This window comes from Syngnathus leptorhynchus, chromosome 4 (assembly GCF_054491065.1).
Source record: "Syngnathus leptorhynchus isolate UIUO chromosome 4, UIUO_Slep, whole genome shotgun sequence".
NCBI lineage: Eukaryota > Metazoa > Chordata > Actinopteri > Syngnathiformes > Syngnathidae > Syngnathus > Syngnathus leptorhynchus.
Genome location: NC_141198.1, coordinates 17,332,567 through 17,352,570, shown reverse-complemented (window position 1 = coordinate 17,352,570; position 20,004 = coordinate 17,332,567). Strand labels below are relative to the sequence as shown.

Sequence of the window (20,004 nt, the reverse complement as noted above, 5' to 3'; positions counted from 1 at the left end):
TGAATCCATGAATCTTTCTGCTGAGAATAATAGAAAATTATTTTCAGCCACGCAAGCATATTAACAGAGTCTCGGCGCCTCGGTGTATCTTTGCAGTCAGATAACCAGATGACATTTAAATCAACGGAGCAGGAATCCTTCATCTAAAGTCACCATGTCTGTCCATACAGGTCATGCACACACCCACGTCGGGCTGGCCAATCATCAAGGCTTTAGTTGACGGGTGTCAAGCCACGGACAGGAATAACATTTTCCCTTGGTGTAGAATTTGTCAACTCTTATATGTGGCTAGTATGTGTCCTTGAGATGAAGACAAGACAGGAAGTTAGAATAAATTAAAAAAATCACAATAAAAGAGTCAAAGTTGAACATATCCTCAATCTTTTTATAGATTGGCCCGGGACAAGTGATAATGATGATTTGGAAATAGCTACCACCTGTTGTGAAAGGGAAAAAAAGAGAGCAGCAAGTTTATCTCTCGGGGGGCTTGAAAATGTGCCCCTTTGTAATGTGACAGAATTGCAACCATCACTTACTGACTGACCCACATGAGATAAAATAGCACACATCAAAAGCCAATTCATTCATTACTGATGTCTCCGTTTCACTTCAAGTTCGTGCCGAGTTGGAGATGGATTACTAGATGACTCCAATACAGCCACATTATTAAGAACACAACCGAAGGCGAGGCAAATGTATTGATATGATGATTTAATACTCAAGATAATGTCATTCACCTAATTATAAGGGGGGGGGGAAGATACTTTTTATTCTGGAATTAAAAGTATTTATATTTGGTTAACTTAATTTCTGTCAATTTAGTCCATTTGCACGTTGCACAACTGTTAAATGCTGCTTCAGCATGTTTGCTTTGAGCTCCGGGCGCCCCCAAATGACCTCAGAGAGAGAACCTCTTGGGTTTATATCCTATTAGCATTTTTTTCAATACTTATTATTATTATCAATAATAAATAATGTTGTTTGTATCTTATATATTATTATTATTATTATTATTATTATTATTATTGCCTCTTGGCTGGCAACCAAGCCAGAGCTTCCACCTCAATCAACTGGGATAGGCACCATCCTAATGCTAATACCACTGAAAATGAACAGATGGTATTATAAGTAGCCTTCTAGGAGAAAAGAAAACCCTGCATTCATTAGTTGTGGAATTACAATATTGTGTGTTGGGATAAGAGGTAAAGCTAAGCAACAATGGATTTTATGGGCTCTGCTTTATTATTGCTTCACGGAGGCTGCAGCAAAGCTCATTTGCAAATATTCAATATCCAGTCACCACACAGGAGAGGTCCACATTGAGTTGCAAATGACACCAGATTAGCATGCAGCCTTTGGTCACTGGCCTTCAGCTCCACATTATCGTCTGCATGGACCTGCTCTGCCTTTCAACTCACAACTGTAAATGCTTCCATGCGGAGTTCACTGGCGCTGCTCAATTTCAATCGTGTTGAGGGCGGAGACCGGGAAAATCAATGTGGAATTTGATCAAGCAGTATTCATTACATCTTGGAAGCACGGGAGGGGGAATAAGGGCTTGGAAGTAGCCAGCAGAGGGCGCAATTGAAAAAGATGCAAATTCTGTTTGGCAAGTTCCAGAGAACTATTTTGACTAACATATTTTTGATGGTGAGGGTCTCTAAGGCCTTGTGCTGGCCTAACCCTCACCTTCCTTTCTGACCTAAATATGAATTCCCAACAGTTTATTCTCTTAGTTTCATAGCATAAGGCTGCTTTTCACTATTCATTCACTCACTCACTGCCCAAGGCCATTTGAAAATGGTCATTTAAAGACAAAGTGATATTATTTTCTTGTTTTCGCAACAACAACAAAAATTAAGTGGCTAACCAGAAATCAAGTTGTGACATTCCGCACATCTGAAAACCTCTCTTCCCCTCACGACCTAATTATTTCATTCACTGCTTTTACCAAGCAAACGTTTAAACATGTAACCCAGAAAACTCTTCTCTCTTCTCTTTTTTGTTTCTGAAGAGCTGAATAAGAAAACCCTTGAACCCTTATTTACTGAAAAATGACTCGTAAATTCAGCATTAAATACTAACATGAGTGATGCAACACTTCTGTATTGCAACTGCGGTTGTGAGGATGTCGAGCTTCACATGCTCTCGGGCTCTTCCTTTTTGCCATGTCACTGTTTTTCTTTTATTTGAGCAAATCTTTCAACATCGATCGATCCACCTAGAAGGGCGGCTTCTCTTGGTCTCTCATTGATCTCTATCTGTTCTCTCATTACTCCGACTGGCATGTCTGCCCCAGGTTTCGGCCTTCTCCCTTTGACGGTTGTGTGATAAGGAAGGTTCAATAATACCCTTGTGGGCAATCATTTATTGAAAATTGGATTGTTTTCTGATGCTGATGACAATAAAATGGGCCGAACAGAAGTTTGTGTTTTAATACATGTATACACTGAGATACATTTTATATTTCTCCTCAAGATGTGCGAGTGTCTGATCATAGGAGGTAAATCAGGAAGACAAAAAAAATGTAGATCGTCTCTGAAGGTGGTAATATATTTTTAGGCTAGCCGAGGACAAGGATGAGATCTCCTGTATGTCCCTCATGGGATGAAGACAAACAGCTTTGACTCGGGGGGAGACAAGTTGAATCAAAGTCAGACAACCAGAGGGTGGAAAAACTTGTTTGTTTGTATGTCTGTTAGCAAAGTTGAGGTCAATTGGAATTTAAGATGGATTAAAATAATAATATATCGGCATGTACGTGCCAGTGCTGCATTGAATCTTAATTCTAGAAACACGGCGGTGACATTTCTAGAAGGAGGCCACAAGCTGCTGGCAGCCGTTCAAGTTTAGAGGATTTACACAAGCTGCTCGCTTTCCTCGAGCCACACATGCCGAAATGCCATCCCCATGTATGTGAGACAAACATTTTCCAACGGATGATTTCCATGCATATTTTATGTCGGTACAAACTTCATGGATACGGTTTGTCCTGCATTATTTAAACTGGGTTGATTATATCGATCAAAAGGAAGATCAATTAGGAAGACCCGAACTCTCATTTGTGTTTGCCAGGCATCACAGTACTTCATCACGAGCAAAAAAAAAATCTTGACACAAAAACCCACTTTGCCGCTTCATATAGTACGAGCTGAGTATTTCCGATGTGGACCCAAAACAAAGAGATCAAATCTCAGAGCTCAAAATACTTTGTTAACTCCATTACGACGTACAATTTGTATCATTTTTGGACATGATTTGAGTTCATTTTGTTTTGTCGTTGCTGCCACTATTGTTACTATTGTGATGAAATTACCCCCCCGCAGATAATTGGAATATAAAATGGGAAAACGTGTATTTTTTTTTACCACAAACACACCACTCTACACCTTGCTAACGTCTTCAATATTAATACAATGTCTTTAAAAACACAGACACGGGCCAGTGTGAGCATTATGTATTATTTAACTCAAGCCAGATCAATGCCAGTGAAGCCCTCTTCAGTTGAGTGCATGCGGCTAAGAGAGATTTAATGGCTAGCAGCTAGTGTACTTAATTGTTAAATCACTTTTGGACAGCATTCTGGATGATGCTAGACACTTTGAGTGGCGCCAAAAAGGTGCAAATCAAAAAAAAGGTAGCAAAAATACCGATGCGACAATTTTGTTTCCCCACCTCTGTATCTGATATGACCGTACAATATTTTTACTTTTCAAGCTTAAGACTTGAGGGATTTATGTGATGATGTGACCACCCTGGTGACCAACATGAGAAGGTTGCCAGGCTGTTGTGGCTGATTATGCTTCTTCCACGTGCTACTGGGGCTTCTGGACATTTGCTAAAATAAAACAGGCCATGGGTTCTTGTTTGTTACAGGAAGACTTGACGATGGGCGTACAGGTAAAAAAAAATAAAAATGCATCATGAATCCGGAATGGTGCTGGCGAACCAGTTTCCATTGGATTCAAAACTTATGTTTTGATTTACAGTAGCAATTTTCATTTTAGTTTAAAAAAAAGGCTTACCTCGAGAATTGTGGACGAAGAGAGAAATTCCGATTGTGACTTAATTCCGTTGCTGTAAACAGTCAATTCTTGCTGTATGCGAAACAAGCAAGCAATCTGGGGGAGCCTGAGCCACTTCAAGAGTTAGAAGCAGAAGTTTCATCAACACCATTAAGGAATAGATGAAATTTTGCTCCAAGCAATTTCCTGTTGGCCAAATCTTAACCCCGCCCCTGACTTGACAGTAGTGTTTTAAAAGAACAGGTCAAATTCCATCTGTTCCATCTCAGTATTTGCTATGATATGCGCTTATTATTTATGAATCAACACAACATTCCTGATTTTTTATTTTTTTTTCCCTTTCAGCTCAGCTCCAGCATCCGCCAGAATTGACATGTGTATAAAAGGCAAGAAGCTACACTGCATCTTACACTGCAGAGGTGTCCCTAATATTGTGGCACACTCATGTCGCTATTATAGTATATACAGTATGACGTAGGTATGTCATTGACGGTGCAGTCATGAGGCCCTACACGAGCAATGGAGAAAAAAAAATAAGCACCCTGCATCACCATCAAATGCAATCTCATATTCAGGTCAAATGCAAAATGAATGATAGTGCAAGCACCGTCATGGAGTTGTACTCACAGAAACACTTGGCTTCTTCCGCTCCTGCAGGACCACGCTCGGATCCACCACCAGATCCTCGAAACACGCCGAGCCTAGCGAGGAGCTCTTTTGCTGGGACGCGATGAGCTGCGAGACGTAGATCTTCGGGCTTCCGTGAACCGTCAACTCGGGCTTGCTCCCCGTGCTCCCGGAAGCCGCACCGAGATGTTGCCTCTCGCCTCCTGATCCTCGGCTGGTCCCGGCCGCCGCGTCACTGCGTCCGCCGCGCTTGTCCGGCGGAGAGGAGCAGCGAAGATTGGGCTGCGAGGAAGAGAAGACTCGATCCAAGTGTTTCTTTTTCCTCTTAAACATCCAGAGTCCAGATTCCTTCTTCGTGCCCTCTGCTCCGCCGCTAGCGCGGCGCTCCGAACCCAGTTTGGGACTGAGCCACGGCTTGGTTTTCTCCTGGAAAGTCTTCCACATTCGTCGCTGGTAGGACTCTTGTCCCTTGGACGGACCTTCATCCTTGGATGCTTTTTGCTCCATGGTGCCTGAGCAGCATCCACCCAGCCTGAAGCGTGTGTGTGCGTGCGTGTGCGTGCGTGTGTGTGTGTGCACTTCAATGCGATCCGGTTAGGACCAACGTACGAGGAGGAGGAGGAGGAGGACGATGATGAAGATGATGATGAAGAGGATGGTGATGATGAAAGTTGGCTTGGAGTAGATTGCACATGCTGCAAGCAGCACTTTGTATATAACGCAGCAGCTTTATTAAAGCCTTCCTGTTATGTAAGTTGGGAGTTGATCAATTCCATTTTTGGAGTCAAATAAAAACTAGAATCTTTTTTTTTTGTCATGTGTGAATGTCACTCCAAATTTTTGTTTTTAGGGTGAGAACTCAATCTGGATTCAATGTAGCTTTATAGTTTGAGGCAATGTAAATTCAACAAAAAGGTGCTTGATACTTTGGAGTGATTTTGGAAGACCTATTTTGCTGCACGTTGCACGCTCTCTTGTTTCACGTTTTCCTCGCACTGTTCTATCTATGTCTGGATTGTGCTCCTCTCTTCAAATAGGCCAAGCTTTGGTGAACATTCTCACCCACACGCAGCAGCAGCAGCAGCAGGAGCAGGAGCAGCAGCAGCAGCAACAGCAACACTTTCTCTTTTTGAATGCTGCTCTGCTGCAACATGCTCGATAAAGCATCACAACCTCCGACTCGGCCTTTTCTTTGAAGGCTCCGCCTGCGTGCACAAATTCAGCCGCTTTTATGCAGTATATGCAATCAAAGGCACAAGATGACGCACATCTTGAGATGACCAACACGTTCAAGGACTGGTTTGCAATTTTCATTTACCCTGGCCTTGGCATTGCTGAGAGATGATGGAAGTGGAATGAGCGTCATTAACTTTGGAACATTGAGTACTGCAGCATAATACAATGACATCCAATACAAAATATATATTGGGGTAATAATTGAACAATGTTTTATTGTGACTGTATTTGTTTTTCCAGTGGTGTGATTGTCATTGAACTAAGTTAAGCGTGTAATCCTCAGCAACAACGTTTACAGTATTTAATCTCAATCGTGCAGATCTACCTAATGATGCGGCTAGTCAGGATCGTTAAAGGAAACAAATCTAATAATGATCTTTACTCTGCAATCCCATTTAAGTGCAGTGTTTTGCAATGTAAATAATCTGCTTTAAATAGCCGATCAATCGGCAATAATGCGTCTAAACTTTGTTATATGGGTCCCCTGACCAAATGAAAATCCCTCTTAATGATAGCCAGAGGTAAGCCTACCTTGACATAAGTGGAATATGTGAGCCAAACAACTCCATATTGACTTTTTCTTTTTTCTATTGGATGAGAATAGCTGATAAATCTGCAGCACGCTTGTTTTTTTAATGATCCCGCCGCTGCCGCTGCCAGTGTAGAAATGAGCACACGTGCTAAATGTTCTCATCTAGTGACCGCAATTACTTCTAATTCAATTTTCACCCCACTAGGACAACTTGAAGGGTTGTTGAAATCAAATGATGAGAATACACTTTGACTCGGCAACCATCTATTCAAATATGACCTGCTGCAGTACAGCTGACAAATAAATGTTCACATCAATGACGCATTCCTGGCGTCTGCTTCATTTTGCCTCACTTTGGCGTGACTTTACTAAAGAGCATAAGCCAGATGTCGCACGTGACCAAATACACCTTCTTTAGCCAACAAGCGAACCGAGGGAGTACTCGCAGTTCTAACCGACATACTCAGCTTGCCTTTTAAATCTTTAATCTTCTTTAATCTGCAGTCGCTGGCACATCCCATTCAAGAGGACACACACTCAAAGTTGATTTGATTACAGCTGATAGGATGATGCAGAGGCCTGGGCCAAGCCTTTCTGACTCCTTTCATTCTCTGATACCAAAAAAAAAAAAAAAAAACGACTGCTAGATGTTTTTTTTGACCAGAGATCACCAAGTTATGTAACTTCTTATAAATGATGTACATGGCTGAAAAACAAGCAATTAGGAAGTGGAGTGTATCTTCTGGGACATATTCCTGAATCTTCTAATAATGTCAATCAATGTGTGTCATTTATCAATAAAATGATTTATGTTTGACCATAGATTTTGCCATATTTTGCCACTAAATTGAACTTTGTCAGGCTTTGTCAAAAGGATGCATCATCTTCATAATACAGAAGCCTACAAAAGTGCATTTGTCAAAGACAACACATTTCTACATTTCCATACCAGAGCATGGGCAAGCAGGTCTCCTCAGCACAGCACACTAAATGGCCAATTACTGTAATTGAAGGCTGTCATCCATTGAAATAAATCCCTCACTGCTAATTAGTTCTGCTTGCGTTGAAAGCGCAAAGCTTGGTCATGATGTGAATTATACTCTGCTTCCTCAGCTCAAAACAGATTTACACTGTCATGAATTTGGTGTCAGACAGTGCGAAAACATTGCATTTACTTGCAATGGATTCCATTTTTCTGAATGTGTGGCTTTTGCTGGAATTTTGGGCTCTGACAACAGAATGGCTGCAAAAAAAAATGTTGTGAGTGAAGATCAAGCTGCACATTCAGCATGTTGCCTGGCAGCTCTTCCAATCGACTGTCATGTTGTCTAACACCTCACTGACACGCAAGCGTCAGTCCAAACTCAGCACTACTGCAGATCTTGAAATTCAGTAGAATAAACCATCCAAGGCGAATATTAAAGGAGACGCGTCGTGACAATTTTTGGGAAATTTTTTAGGGCTAGTACGATATCTTATATGGTCGTACACAAAAGATTGTTTATCTAATTTGTTCCTCTCCTTTCAGGCTTCCCATTCTGTCCTGTCACCATCAATCCCTGCTTTCCTTTAACCTCATCTCAGGTGCGATGGAGGCAACAGCGAGGAGAGAGAGGACGCGAGAGACAGCAGAAAATAACAGCTCAGCTGGAAATATGACGCTCCGAGAGTTCAACATCAATGTGATTGCTGCCGCCTGAGTGCTGACACAGTAGGGGAGACTTCCAACTAAACTGCCAGTGATGACATATTTTCAGTTGGAAGTAGATTTCAGACAGACTGGCTATCAAGTTCCAATCATACGTCATTTTTAGGATGGCATGTTGGTTGGGTTTCAGTAAATTAGCATGAGAAAAATTGCTAGCCCGCTAATAGACTGATTTTAGACCGACTGGCTATCAAATTCAATCATACGTCATTTTTAGGATGGCATGTTGGTTGGGTTTTAGTAAATTAGCATGAGAAAAATTGCTAGCCCGCTAATAGACTACTGTGTATCAAGTGGAAGGCTTTTTTTTTTTTTTTTTACTCCAAGGCTTAAATGTGTGAACGTAAAATCTGAGACCGGAATGCCCTCTTTGTGGAAGGTGATATTTAATTTACAGCGTCTGAGTGAACGGCACCTTATTAAATCTATTGGCTGTACGAGTTGTGAAATGAAATCACGTGGGGGATGTAAAGCTCGGCTCATAAATACTATAAATAATCTTTCTTGCTTCATTTCTGACGTGCTTGGCAATCGTCACAAAATCATACTAACCGGGATGACGCCCAAGCTGCATTGACCAAAGAAAAATATCTTAGCGTTAGCGGAGTAGCATTGTTCACATGTAGCATAGCTGTGAATCAGCTGAGGGAAAAACTGTGAAATGACAAACACAGAGTTGAGTCAGGAGCAGATAACACATTTTTGCTTAGCTCGAGGTAGAAAGCCAAACGAGCAGCATTTCATTTTGGATTGAAGTCTGACAAAACCGTAAATCGGATCAACAAACGAAGAGGAGGTGCAGCTGGTTAAACGAATCCATCTCAAAGGTGGCTGACAAGTGACGCTTACACCCTGTCATCGGAGAATAAACCTGGACGCCTGAGCGCATCACGGCCATCCCATTTCCCATGAGGCCCCCCCGGCCCCCCTTCGCCACTTCTGTCTGCAGCTCATGTAAAAGTGCAGACAGCTGGAAAAGAGACATATGGCTTAATTGCTCCAAAAGTTACAGCACAGACTTGGAGCTGGCAGCGCTACTGAGCACCCATCCATCATTGTGTTTTAAAAGAAAGCTGCTGATGCATAATTGATATGGGTTGGAAATGTGGAGGGAGACACCGTTTACTTGCAAATGGATGCACGATCGAGCAGTACAGATATTTGTACATCATTCGTTAAGCTGAGGGGAAGCATAGTGCTCGCTAACTATGAGCAAGCACGAGCCCCTCTTTTGCATGGGCTTGTTTTAAATAGCGAGACTAAATACGACAAATGGATTCAGCTAACGTTAAGCCATAGCGACCTTGGACTTTACTTGCATTTCCTCATGTTTGCAGCAGGAAATGATACAATTTTCTTTGGTCACTCTGATTTGTACTTGTGTCTAGGTAACGCAGAGCAACAAAATGTTCTTCCATTAGATCAGAGGTGGGCAATTCCACATTTTGACGGCCAGTGACTTGCAGGTTTTATAGGTCACGCTGCTGCAACACACCTGATTCAAATGAAAGGACGTCCCCAGCAGAGGCACTTTGCATAAAACGTCTAAATTAATTATTAAAAACGTCATGGCCCGTACGGGGATCGAACCCGCGACCTTGGCGTTATTAGCACCACGCTCTAACCAACTGAGCTAACCGGCCACGTGTGGCTGTTGAAAGAAGTACATTATATATACAAAAAGATCTCACTGTCGTGAAGGCAATACTACCTAGTGTAAAATACAAATGGCCCGTACGGGGATCGAACCCGCGACCTTGGCGTTATTAGCACCACGCTCTAACCAACTGAGCTAACCGGCCACGTGTAGCTGCTGGAAGAAGTACATTATATATACAAAACAATCTCACTGTCAAGGCTACCTAGTGTAAAATATAAATGGCCCGAACGGGGATCGAACCCGCGACCTTGGCGTTATTAGCACCACGCTCTAACCAACTGAGCTAACCGGCCACTTGGTGGCGCTATTTACACATCTAATATACATCACAATCTAACCGTCGTAGATATGGGCAAAACGTCCTGACGTAAAACCAATGTGGCCCGTACGGGGATCGAACCCGCGACCTTGGCGTTATTAGCACCACGCTCTAACCAACTGAGCTAACCGGCCACTTGGTGGCGCTATTTACACATCTAATATACATCAAAATCTAACCGTCGTAGATATGGGCAAAACGTCCTGACGTAAAACCAATGTGGCCCGTACGGGGATCGAACCCGCGACCTTGGCGTTATTAGCACCACGCTCTAACCAACTGAGCTAACCGGCCACGAAACAACATTTTACACATCTTTACTGGAACCCCTACATTGATCAGTTGCGACCACGAACTGGCAATAATACCATTGATATCCCTTGTAGAAACTCCAATGGAACGATTGAAATCCCTTTCTGTAACTCTCAAGTCAAACACAGCCTGGCAAAAGGCCAGCGAGCTGTCAACTGCCTCTTTCCAATTTGTTCTTGACATTTAGGCTAACACAAGAATGCAGCAGTTAACAGTCGCTACTGTTACATTCATAGGTTTTGGTAGACTTTTAAAAAAAAAATCTAATTTCAACAGTCATCAATATGAAGTCGAGGTTGACCATCTTTATTTCATTTGAATGTGGACACCAGTGACTGATGATATTGACTTGCTTGAGCTCTTAAATCCTACCATGCTGAATGCAACCTTAGCTCATTTTTAAAGACGCACTCGAGACACTCAAGACAAAGAAATAAGCTGTGAATGAAAATCCAGCAATCGACGATCCCCGTTCTTTTTGGCCCGCTCCAAAAGTACCTGGGTGAAAACAAAAATACACACATATGAAGCGATGTGCAGAAAGTGGCCACATACTTAAGCATGTGAAGCGTTGATAGTTTTCTTTACATTCATGAGTTGGTCGTCGTTTTTGAAATGCAGGTGCCTGAGCAGGTACCAGCCGGCCACTTGCGGCACAGTCGCAGAGAACTCTTGAACGGGTCCGTAGACCAGCTTTTCTAACAGTCGCCTGGTTTCCCTGTAGACCGCAACAAAGGAGACACACAGCTGAGGTAAGCAATGCAGCCCGATGGTACTTATGTTTATTATCGAATGGGAGAGTGGTACACTTCGAAGGGAGGATACTTAAAGGGTCTCTTGGGAGTTGGAGGGGGGGGCAGAGGGTGTTTGATAGCTCTTAAGGTGTCCAGAGAGACTTAAATAACGCATTACAGTTCTTCTGAGCCTTTCTCCAAGTAGTATGGTGCCGTACCTGGCAGCCATCTTGGTAACAAACTGAAACAGCGCCTGGAAGAGGAGAGCCACAGGAGAGGAGCTCAGCTTCAAGGCTTCTGTCGTAGCTTGTTGGACCAGATCCTTCCAGTCGTTTCCGGGGACATCTGCCTGAAGAAAAACATACCGAGCACGCACACGGGTGAGGATGAACACGGGATGTGTGTGTTTTTTTTATTATTATTATTTTGCTGTGTGCTTATCCTCTCAGTTTGAGCCACTCATCTCATTTAACCTTGGATGATCCAACAGCCGGATGTCTTTCATCTCTTCGTGTAGTCATGTCGCGTCGGTTAAAAAAACAAAAAAAACAAAACTCACCATAGTTGTCCTCAGGGCTAGTAGGCTGAGACGCAGCAGGCTGGCCACTTGACTGCTGTGCAGGCCGAGCTGGGAGGCCAGCTGCAAACTCTGTCTGAGAGCCACGACTGCCTGCACCAGCAGACCCTGGCTAACGTATACGCCGGCCAACCACTGGTAGAGGAGAAATCACAAGAAGCTGTGGACTACATATTGTTCACTGGACACATCTTTACCGTCAATAAGCAATTACTACAGTATCAAACAAGTCAAGCAAAAGGTATGAAATTTCTCTCAGATTGTTCCACTCTATGAATGTGAAGAGTGAATTGCTTAAAATGACTGTGGTAGCTTCATTCTCACATGCCACGCCGCAATATTGTTGGGGTTCAACATCACTGCACTGTTGAGCTGAGCCAAGGCGGATTCTGGAAGTAAAGTACCGCCGCTGGCCTGAAGGAGGCGCTGGCACTGGACTTGTGTCAGGCATAAGATCACTGCGGGATGTTCTGGAGACACTTTGAGCACCTACAATGAAGCACGGCAAAGAAAACGCATCATAATAATAATAATAATACATTCTAAAATGAGATTAGTGTGAGAATATCACCTGTGAGCAGAGTGCTTCTGCTTGCTCAAGTTGTCCGCTCAGCATGAGACCACTCACTGTCTGTTGTAGTACCCATGCTTCCAGGGACTGGGCTAGGGGGCGCTCTATCTCCTCCATGCAACGCACTGGGATACACAAATCTTTATTTAGATGTGGCGATAGTAAGCTTGCACTTATAGGACATCCGATACAAAATGTTGTTGCACCCGTACCATACACTCTGCACAACAATGACCCAAAACATTTTACGAGGGCAACCAAGGAGTGGCTCAAGAGTGGCTTAGTCAGTCTACAGACCTCAAATCAATAAAATGTCTGCGGAGGGAGCGGAAGCGTCCAGTTTATCCCCCCTGCTAACAAATAAAAGACCTACCTTTCTCAGAAACCACTGACATGAGGGTTTGCTCTAGTCCTTGCCGACGTACATCTGAGCCAGAGAGATAACAACAAGCGTTTTCTGTGTGACAGGCAGCCATTAATCCTGCCCACGCCGCTGGATCGTCTGGAAGTAAAGGTATCACTGCTCAAAAAAATGGCACCTTACAAAAAAAAAAAAAAAAAAGTCAACTCAGCACTTAACTGTAACGTTATAGGGCGACAATACCAAAATATGCTTGTTGGCTACAAATCTTACAGACTCAAATTAAGAATATTCCGAATGTGCGTGTGCGAATCTACCGGGACAGAGCAGCACGGCTCTCTGCGTGGTCTTCAGAGCGTTCCTGTGAGCATCCTCTCCAGAGTGTCTTCCACAGGCCAACTGGTTGATGCCGCTGTACAGCAGTGCTCTCTAAAATTGTTTTGAGTTAGCAATCTGAAAATTCTGTACCTATTAGTACCTACAGCTTTGATAATAGATTGTAAATATGGAGAGGATAATACTACCTTTCCCTGGGTCATACTGGAGAGACAAGCAACGTGTCCAGCAATGGCTCCACCCTGGAAAACACGGTATTTTATGTTACAGAATTTGGCAAGTTACGCAATTGTGTTTTGGGGATTGCATGTGGCTTACCTTTGCTTTTCTGGGGTAATATTTGGGTACTAGTTTGGATAATAGCGACCACAACGATGCATTCCCTGGATAGCTGAAAGAAGCAAAGGGGCCCAGGAGAATTGAATTGAAATCCCAACGTGCTACTTGTTTGATAGTCTCTAGAAAGAAGTCCAGCTCACCTGTGCACAGCTCTGGAGGCCTCTCGTTGCACCGCACTGTAGTTGCCCTGCAGCGCCAGTAAAGTGCAGGTGAGAAGACAGCGTTGCTCGATAACACTTGCACAGGACGAGCCTTGCTTGAGCAGCTCGGTTCGGGCGGCGGCGGCTAGCGTGGTATCGTTGTGCACCAATCCGAGGGCACATAAACATAGAAGGGACTCTGGTACTGGTTCCTTCAACATGGAGCTGCGGAGGAAAGACTGTCAGTCACCCCAGCAGCCGATGGACTTGAACTGTGGCTAGTGCCACCTAGTGGCGCTACACGCCGCTTACCATTTGAACAGCAAGGCTTTGGCAGAGTCGATATTGCTTTGCTGGTGCTGCAGCAAGGCCAGAGCTGTCAAGACGTACGCCGTCTGCTTTTCACTGGAGGCCACAGCCAGGGCGCGCTCGTACGCTAGGTAGAAAACATTTCAGTCGCTCGGGTGTACGTTCTCAAAGGCCTTCGGGGGTTGCCTACTTACCGCTGATGCTCTCTGGTATGAGTCCCGCCTTGCAATAGGCCAGAGCCAACCCTGACAGATCACTGAGCTCCTCTAGCGGAGTGGAGTTAAAAACATGGACTGCCTCCTGCCATTGGCCACAAGCACTGAGAGGGAGACGGTACACTTGAGTTTTGAATAGTGGTTACTCTGTGTCAAACAATCTGGGATTGAGAGGAATCGCTCACCACAAAGCACGAGCATAGTTGCTGCGAGCAAATGAGAGTTGTTCTGTGAGGGACGTGGACTGAAGCAGCTCAACAGCTCTGAGGGGCAGGAATCAAAAACACACACAATTTGAAATCATTTTTTTGTGGAGACCTTCCATCTTGAATGTGATTCCAACGTACTTTTTGGTGTGCTTTACCTGAGATAAGCTTGGACGGCTTGTCTCTTCAGCTGCAGATGTTCGGCCAGGAAGCCCAGCATGATGAAAGCATCCGCATCCGACTGGATCCTTTCTGGAAATTAAAAGTTCATATTTCACACCAGCCACAAACAACAACAGTGGACTCTGATGACGTACCGGTGTACTTGCTGAGAGCCACCTGGGCCGCAGAGATGGCGTTCATCTGGATTATGTTGTAGCGGTACAGTTCAGAGTCTCTATTGCTTTTATCCAACAAGGTAGAACACACCCAGTGGGCGTAACCTTTCACCCCCTCCGTCTGGATGAAGGTGATCGAGAAAGATGCAATGCAAAACGTTAAAATTCAAAAAGTGTGGCGGAAACGTACGTGTGCGCTAAGCTCGGTGGTGTGTCGGAAAAGATCCATGGTGTCATAGCTTCCCACTCTTTCTGCGATCAGGGCCTGGATGGAGAGGAAAATGTCACACACATCCAAGTCAATTCATTTTAAAGTGACGAAAAAAAAAAAAAATAACCTACCTGTCCAATCCAGCAGTTGACATACATCGGCTCCAATGATTGCGCAACCTTGAAGGCCTCATGTGCGAGCTAGACAAGCCATTAACACCCATCAGTCTCCAATGATGAAAGGTCATCAAGATGTTCAAAGTGGAATATGAACCACGCACCTCGATATTGTCCTTTTTCAGATACAAGGTGCCAAGGTTGGTCCAGGCAACGACATTCTGCAAAGACGTATCAAATCTTCAGCAAAATATTTGAAGCCCATGTATCATCATACATACGTTTGCTTCCACTTGAATGGACTTGATGAAGCAATGCTGAGACAAGGCCAAATTCTCTACACCTGACGTGATGGAAAAAGGTGAAAATGATTATGCATTCCTCCCTCATGTAAGCCATTGTGAATGGGGACCAAAACACATGGCTGTTGTTTACCTTTGCTTGTGTTGATCACTCCCAAAGCGTTCCAATAGTTATGGTTGCCGCTCTCCATCATAATTGCCTTCCGTAAACACTGAGAAAAAAAAAAAGAGCCAAAAAGTACACTTAAATAATACGTGAGGTGGGGGAAGAAAAAAAAAAAGAGAATGACTGTTTTCATACTTGTTGTGCTTTCTCTAGCAGTGACGATTGCTCCTCCTCTGCATCCCAGCTCAGGCGAGCCTGATGATAAAAATTAAGCCCCAGATCATACCACAGACTGGCAACCTCTGGCATGAGCTTCAAGGCACGAGTGTAACACCTGTGGATACAAAAAAAAAAATGCAACAGACTGATATGAACGCAACCCACGACGTGGGTCAAAGTGACAGGTGTCCAAACCTTTCGCCGACTCTGAGCGTCTGGGCCTGATTCAGCGTGTGGACCTCAGCTTGCGGATCCAAGCCAGAAAGCGCTGCGGGCATCTGAACCCGAGCCCTCTTTAGGGACACTGTGCTGACAGATGTGCAGGCATCTCCCAGCAGCTTCCACAAGCAGGACAAGTCCGATCGTAGCTTCGCAGCTCTGAGGAGCACGCAAGCTTCATTTTCATGTAGGATGAGATGGGGAAAGACTTTCAAGTGGCACATTTCAACTTACCTGAAAAGGTTTTGTATGGCTTGCTCAATCATGTCAATGGCTCCACCATCTCTGCAGTCCTCCATTAAACTTTTCGCCAGGGACAGCTGGCATTCACCGAGACCTCAATAACACACCGTCAAGTCCAATTTAACTTGGTGAATGAGAGAAAAAAAAATTGTGCAATGTCTCACACACACAACGCCGTCCGTACCTTTAAGAGCCGGGACGTAGTCGTGCTGGGTTGTAATCTGCAAATACTCCGCCACGGCCTCTTGGAACTTGCCTAGGGTCTGCTTGATGGCGGCTACCTGGTAGACACTGTAGATGGAGGTAGGCTGAAGAAGGTGGGCCTTCCCGAAGGCCTTCAGCGCTGCCGTGAAACTCTGGCGGTTTAGGTAGGCCTCACCCAAACACTCCCAACACACCCAGTCCTCTGGATCGGCTCTCAGAGCCGCTTGGAGACTGCAAACAAACAATATACGATTCATAGAAAAAAAAAATCACACACTTCAGTTTCCAGGATAAAATGAAAATTCTTTCGTTCTTACTCGGCAATGGCCAGTTGATGCTGGCCACCTTTTAAGTAATAAAGGCCTCGCCTCATCCAGGCCCATTTCGCAGAACCCGGAGTGGCCTTCTCGATAACTGACTGGAGCATTGCCAAGGCGGTGTCCTGTAGCGGTGGAAAACATTACAAATATATATATTTTTTAATCAAGTAACTATAACAATGACAATGTAGAAGAATGAAGACAACGTTACCATATCTTCTTGCGCCACGCTGAGATCAACTGCGGCCGCGCCAGATTCCGCATCATCTTGGTCCAAGTCAAAGGCCTTCCTATAGCAGCCGCGTGCCCGGCCGGAGTCGTTGGCCACCTCCCGATAGTAACGTCCGAGGTAGCGGAACGCGCAAGCGAGGTGCGGATCTAACTTTGCAGCCTGAGAGAGAGACACAAGGTAAAGCTTAGAAAGCAAAAGGCTTTTTTTTTTTTTTAAACTTACAAACCTTGAGAAAATGTGACTGCGTTTTGCTTCTGTCTTTTCGGATCTCTTCTCCCATGGTCCAGTAGAGTCGGCCCAGCAAGAAAAAATACTCGGCGCAGTCGGGGCTTTGTGCGGCTGCCTTGAGGAAACTGGAGAAAGAAAAAAAAAAAATGATCGACTGATATTTCAGGTTGTGGACCACTTTTACCTTTGCTCTGCAAGCTGCTGGTTGTCCTCAGCTAAGTGGGCCAGTCCCGTCAGCGCCGACGCTTGGGCCAGGTTAGGGTTCGAGGCTGCCAGCTGTGATGAAACCTGTGGAACAAGTTGATGTTTAATATTTGTGTGCTTGCACATGTGGTCGAACCAACCTTTTTTGCCTCCGATACGTTTCCTCTGTTAAGGTATGCACGACCCTTAAGAGCGACTAGTGATGGATCTTTGTCAGCATCAGGGACCTAAAGTTGAAAGATGAAAAGTACATTTTTATTTTATGCAAGCATTTTATTTGAAATACTTTTAATTAAAGAGGTTTCTACAAATGTGTGAAGACATTAACCCTCTTGTTATGTTGATTTTGTACGCCAAAAACCTTCACTGGTCATTGTCATCTGTTGTATGTTTAGACAAAAAAAATAATAAAAAAATACAGGTCAATTTCACCAGCATGACCATGATTTTACCATGGAAAATATCTCCAAGGCTTGTTCTGCAGCCTTCTCCTCTCCACTCCTGACCAAAGCTTCAAGCCTAAGCTTTAGCAATCGGATCTTCAGTTCCTTGTCTCCGGGCACACACGCTGTCAAACCTATTGAAACACAAGCGAACACATAAGCCTGACGTTGGTCTTTGTAGTTACTTTAAAAATATCTACGTGTTGCGTATATTACCTTGGGCGCACGATTTCGAGCAGTCTGAGTATTTGTGCACTTTGAACTGAGCCTCCGCCAGACTGCACCACGCTGGGTTAAAGTTCCTTTTCTTTAATCCTAGTAAAATAGTCAATTTTGACAAGTGCATTACTTGGGATTTCTTTGAAATAGCTCACAATCATGTCTCTGTATTATGAGGGCAGTTAGTGACTACTGAAAAATCATTTTGAAATTTATGCTTGATGTAAGCCAAATTTTTGAGACAATAGCTCCATCGATTCTGCGAGAGCACCTAAAAAAAAGTGGCCATACAAACCTTGCGCAAGATCCTTAATGGCATCTTTATACCTGCCCTCTTGCAGAGCTTTCATGCCAAATCCCAAATCACACCAAGCGTTATCCGGCGCCAAATTACGAAGCCGCGAAAAGCAACTGTCAGCCTCCTCACTCGAGACACCTGCGATGATGACACGACATATGTTTTTTCTGCATATTTGATCTCTAAAGATCTCTCAACAAGTTATCATGTAGACTTTGTGAACCTTTTTCGAGGTAGTGGGAACAAAGAACTTCAAGAGGATAACTTTGGGCTGGGTAGAGAGACAGCATTGACTCGCACGCGTGTTTCATTTTCTCCTCTTCTTCAGGCAGCTGTGGCAAAGATTGAAATATTTTGCCCGACAAGCAAGATGTGGATTTCTGTTCGAAACGTTCTTACCTCGGAGAGACATTTGATGTGGTCCACCGAGAGCTTACGATGTTCTTCTCCAGGCGCCGGCTCAACCAGAAGCAAGGCCTTCTCCAAAGCTCTGCTTAACTGATACACAGCACAGCATATTATATACGCAAAGTCATTTTGATGTCCAAGTGCGACTCTTACATGCTTCCGAGTTTCGGCGTCCTGCTCATTGTCGGCGAGGCAGTTTGACAGGAGCTGGGCCATCTGTTGCCATAGCTGAAGTAAAGATTGCTTTTCTGCACCGTCGTCCTCTTTCAGTTGAATCAATTGCAGCCAAACCTTTGCTAACTGTGTCAGCGTGCAAACACAAATGGTCATTTTCAATGTTTTACCTTTAAAAAAGAAATAAATAACGTTTTCTACAAATGTAAACAACAAACCTTGGAGTACTCTTTGTCAGACTGATGTATTTCTTGTAGCTTTCCGATCACCTCGTAGCACTTGTTTTTGTCTGAGCTGGTAACAGGAAGAAAAAATATAGAAGTGTCACTCAATGGTGTCGTCTACAACACATTCTTGTATTTTACCTTGCATACAGGTCGACGAGCTTCTGATAGACGTTAGGTAGCTCGATTTTGAAATCCCACTGATCCGTCTTCTCGTATAAATTGCTCAAGCCCTATGACAAAACAGAAAGCATGCGTGGATGATTGCGTGTCATGTGATCAGTGGAATTGATCCCATATTACCTGCCATGCCAATAGTTGCTCCGGCTCCAGCTCCACAGCCTTCTTGTAGGCCGTCTGTGCCTGATCAGGTTGATCCAGCTCACTGGCAGCCAGGCCGATGAACACCCAGGCATTGTAATTGTTTTTTTCAAGCTTCAAAACAGTCTGTCAGTGCATTAGAAAGTAGAGTCAGACATAGAAGAACCTCTGATGATATCCAAAACTTTAACATGGAGTTAGAAGACCATGGTGATACCTTGCAATGTTTCAACGCCTCTTTGAACTCCTTGCTTTTTATAGCCTCCTTTGCACTCTTCAGGGCGGCTTTCACTTCTTTGCTCGACATAATAGTTGGTTACCTTGTTTGACAGAAAGTCATGAATACGTATTAGAGAGGTTATTAACTCTTGCGCTTCAGTTCAAAATGTCAACAAGTAGCACCGAATAGCTGAGATGTCAGAATGTCAACAATGGAAAGGCATTATGTATTTCCACTAAGGTAGCTTTCGGTGACACTCTTAAATACCGATTGTTTGCGTTAACTGCAAGTGTTTCCAATCATTCATTTAATGTGCATACGAAGACCGAATAAATGAATAAAAAATTCGAGACACCCACTGTTTACGTCGACAACATGCACGACTACTGCCAGTGACCCGGAAGTGCCTGAAACGTCATTGCTCTAACTCTTCACAATAAAATGTACAATAAAGCTGAAAAATGCAACAAAACATAATTCACCATATTTCACTTGTTGATGAAAAATAGTATTGTCAGTTACAAAAAAAAAAAAGGAAATTCTAATAG

At 43.8% G+C, this 20,004-nt stretch overlaps 2 protein-coding genes and 5 non-coding genes across 11 annotated transcripts in view; all 7 read right to left on the bottom strand.

Annotated features, from left to right (window-relative positions):
- Positions 1–5,159, bottom strand: part of mctp1a (multiple C2 domains, transmembrane 1a) — a 59,525-nt gene extending 54,366 nt beyond the window's left edge. For 3 of the 4 annotated variants that reach the window (XM_085909810.1, XM_085909811.1, XM_085909813.1), the window contains exon 1: positions 4,653–5,159. In XM_085909810.1, coding sequence (XP_085765936.1) covers positions 4,653–5,159 — 507 coding nt within the window. The remainder of the gene's footprint in view (positions 1–4,652) is intronic. The other variant, XM_085909812.1, reaches the window with a different exon arrangement.
- A 4,538-nt stretch (positions 5,160–9,697) lies between these two features.
- trnai-aau (transfer RNA isoleucine (anticodon AAU)) lies at positions 9,698–9,771 on the bottom strand. Its single transcript has one exon. It is a non-coding gene; the product is annotated as a tRNA-Ile (tRNA).
- An 85-nt stretch (positions 9,772–9,856) lies between these two features.
- Positions 9,857–9,930, bottom strand: trnai-aau (transfer RNA isoleucine (anticodon AAU)). Its single transcript has one exon. It is a non-coding gene; the product is annotated as a tRNA-Ile (tRNA).
- Positions 9,931–10,007: 77 nt separating this feature from the next.
- trnai-aau (transfer RNA isoleucine (anticodon AAU)) lies at positions 10,008–10,081 on the bottom strand. The gene has a single exon. It is a non-coding gene; the product is annotated as a tRNA-Ile (tRNA).
- An 86-nt stretch (positions 10,082–10,167) lies between these two features.
- Positions 10,168–10,241, bottom strand: trnai-aau (transfer RNA isoleucine (anticodon AAU)). The gene has a single exon. It is a non-coding gene; the product is annotated as a tRNA-Ile (tRNA).
- Positions 10,242–10,327: 86 nt separating this feature from the next.
- On the bottom strand, positions 10,328–10,401 carry trnai-aau (transfer RNA isoleucine (anticodon AAU)). The gene has a single exon. It is a non-coding gene; the product is annotated as a tRNA-Ile (tRNA).
- A 104-nt stretch (positions 10,402–10,505) lies between these two features.
- skic3 (SKI3 subunit of superkiller complex) lies at positions 10,506–19,899 on the bottom strand. Of its 2 annotated transcripts, XM_085910735.1 has the most exons (41): positions 19,816–19,899; positions 19,454–19,556; positions 19,219–19,362; positions 19,057–19,148; positions 18,910–18,985; positions 18,671–18,817; positions 18,509–18,607; positions 18,333–18,441; positions 18,107–18,247; positions 17,809–17,907; positions 17,602–17,726; positions 17,290–17,376; positions 17,130–17,233; positions 16,944–17,070; positions 16,697–16,876; positions 16,483–16,607; positions 16,146–16,396; positions 15,953–16,055; positions 15,695–15,877; positions 15,476–15,614; positions 15,308–15,386; positions 15,154–15,215; positions 15,037–15,093; positions 14,888–14,956; positions 14,736–14,810; positions 14,525–14,666; positions 14,366–14,459; positions 14,187–14,264; positions 13,981–14,105; positions 13,790–13,913; positions 13,478–13,702; positions 13,317–13,389; positions 13,187–13,240; positions 12,980–13,091; positions 12,675–12,803; positions 12,302–12,426; positions 12,055–12,219; positions 11,713–11,865; positions 11,372–11,502; positions 11,008–11,137; positions 10,506–10,917 (listed from the first exon to the last, which is right to left on the bottom strand). In XM_085910735.1, exons 2-41 carry the CDS (start codon positions 19,541–19,543, stop codon positions 10,840–10,842), a joined length of 4,701 nt encoding a protein of 1,566 aa, XP_085766861.1. In that variant the 5' UTR covers positions 19,544–19,556; positions 19,816–19,899; the 3' UTR covers positions 10,506–10,839. The 2 variants fall into 2 exon arrangements, 1 of the variants encoding a protein (XP_085766861.1); XR_015065931.1 differs by lacking the exon at positions 10,506–10,917 and having other exon boundaries at positions 11,372–11,498; positions 19,454–19,841.
- Between the last annotated feature and the right edge of the window lie 105 nt (positions 19,900–20,004).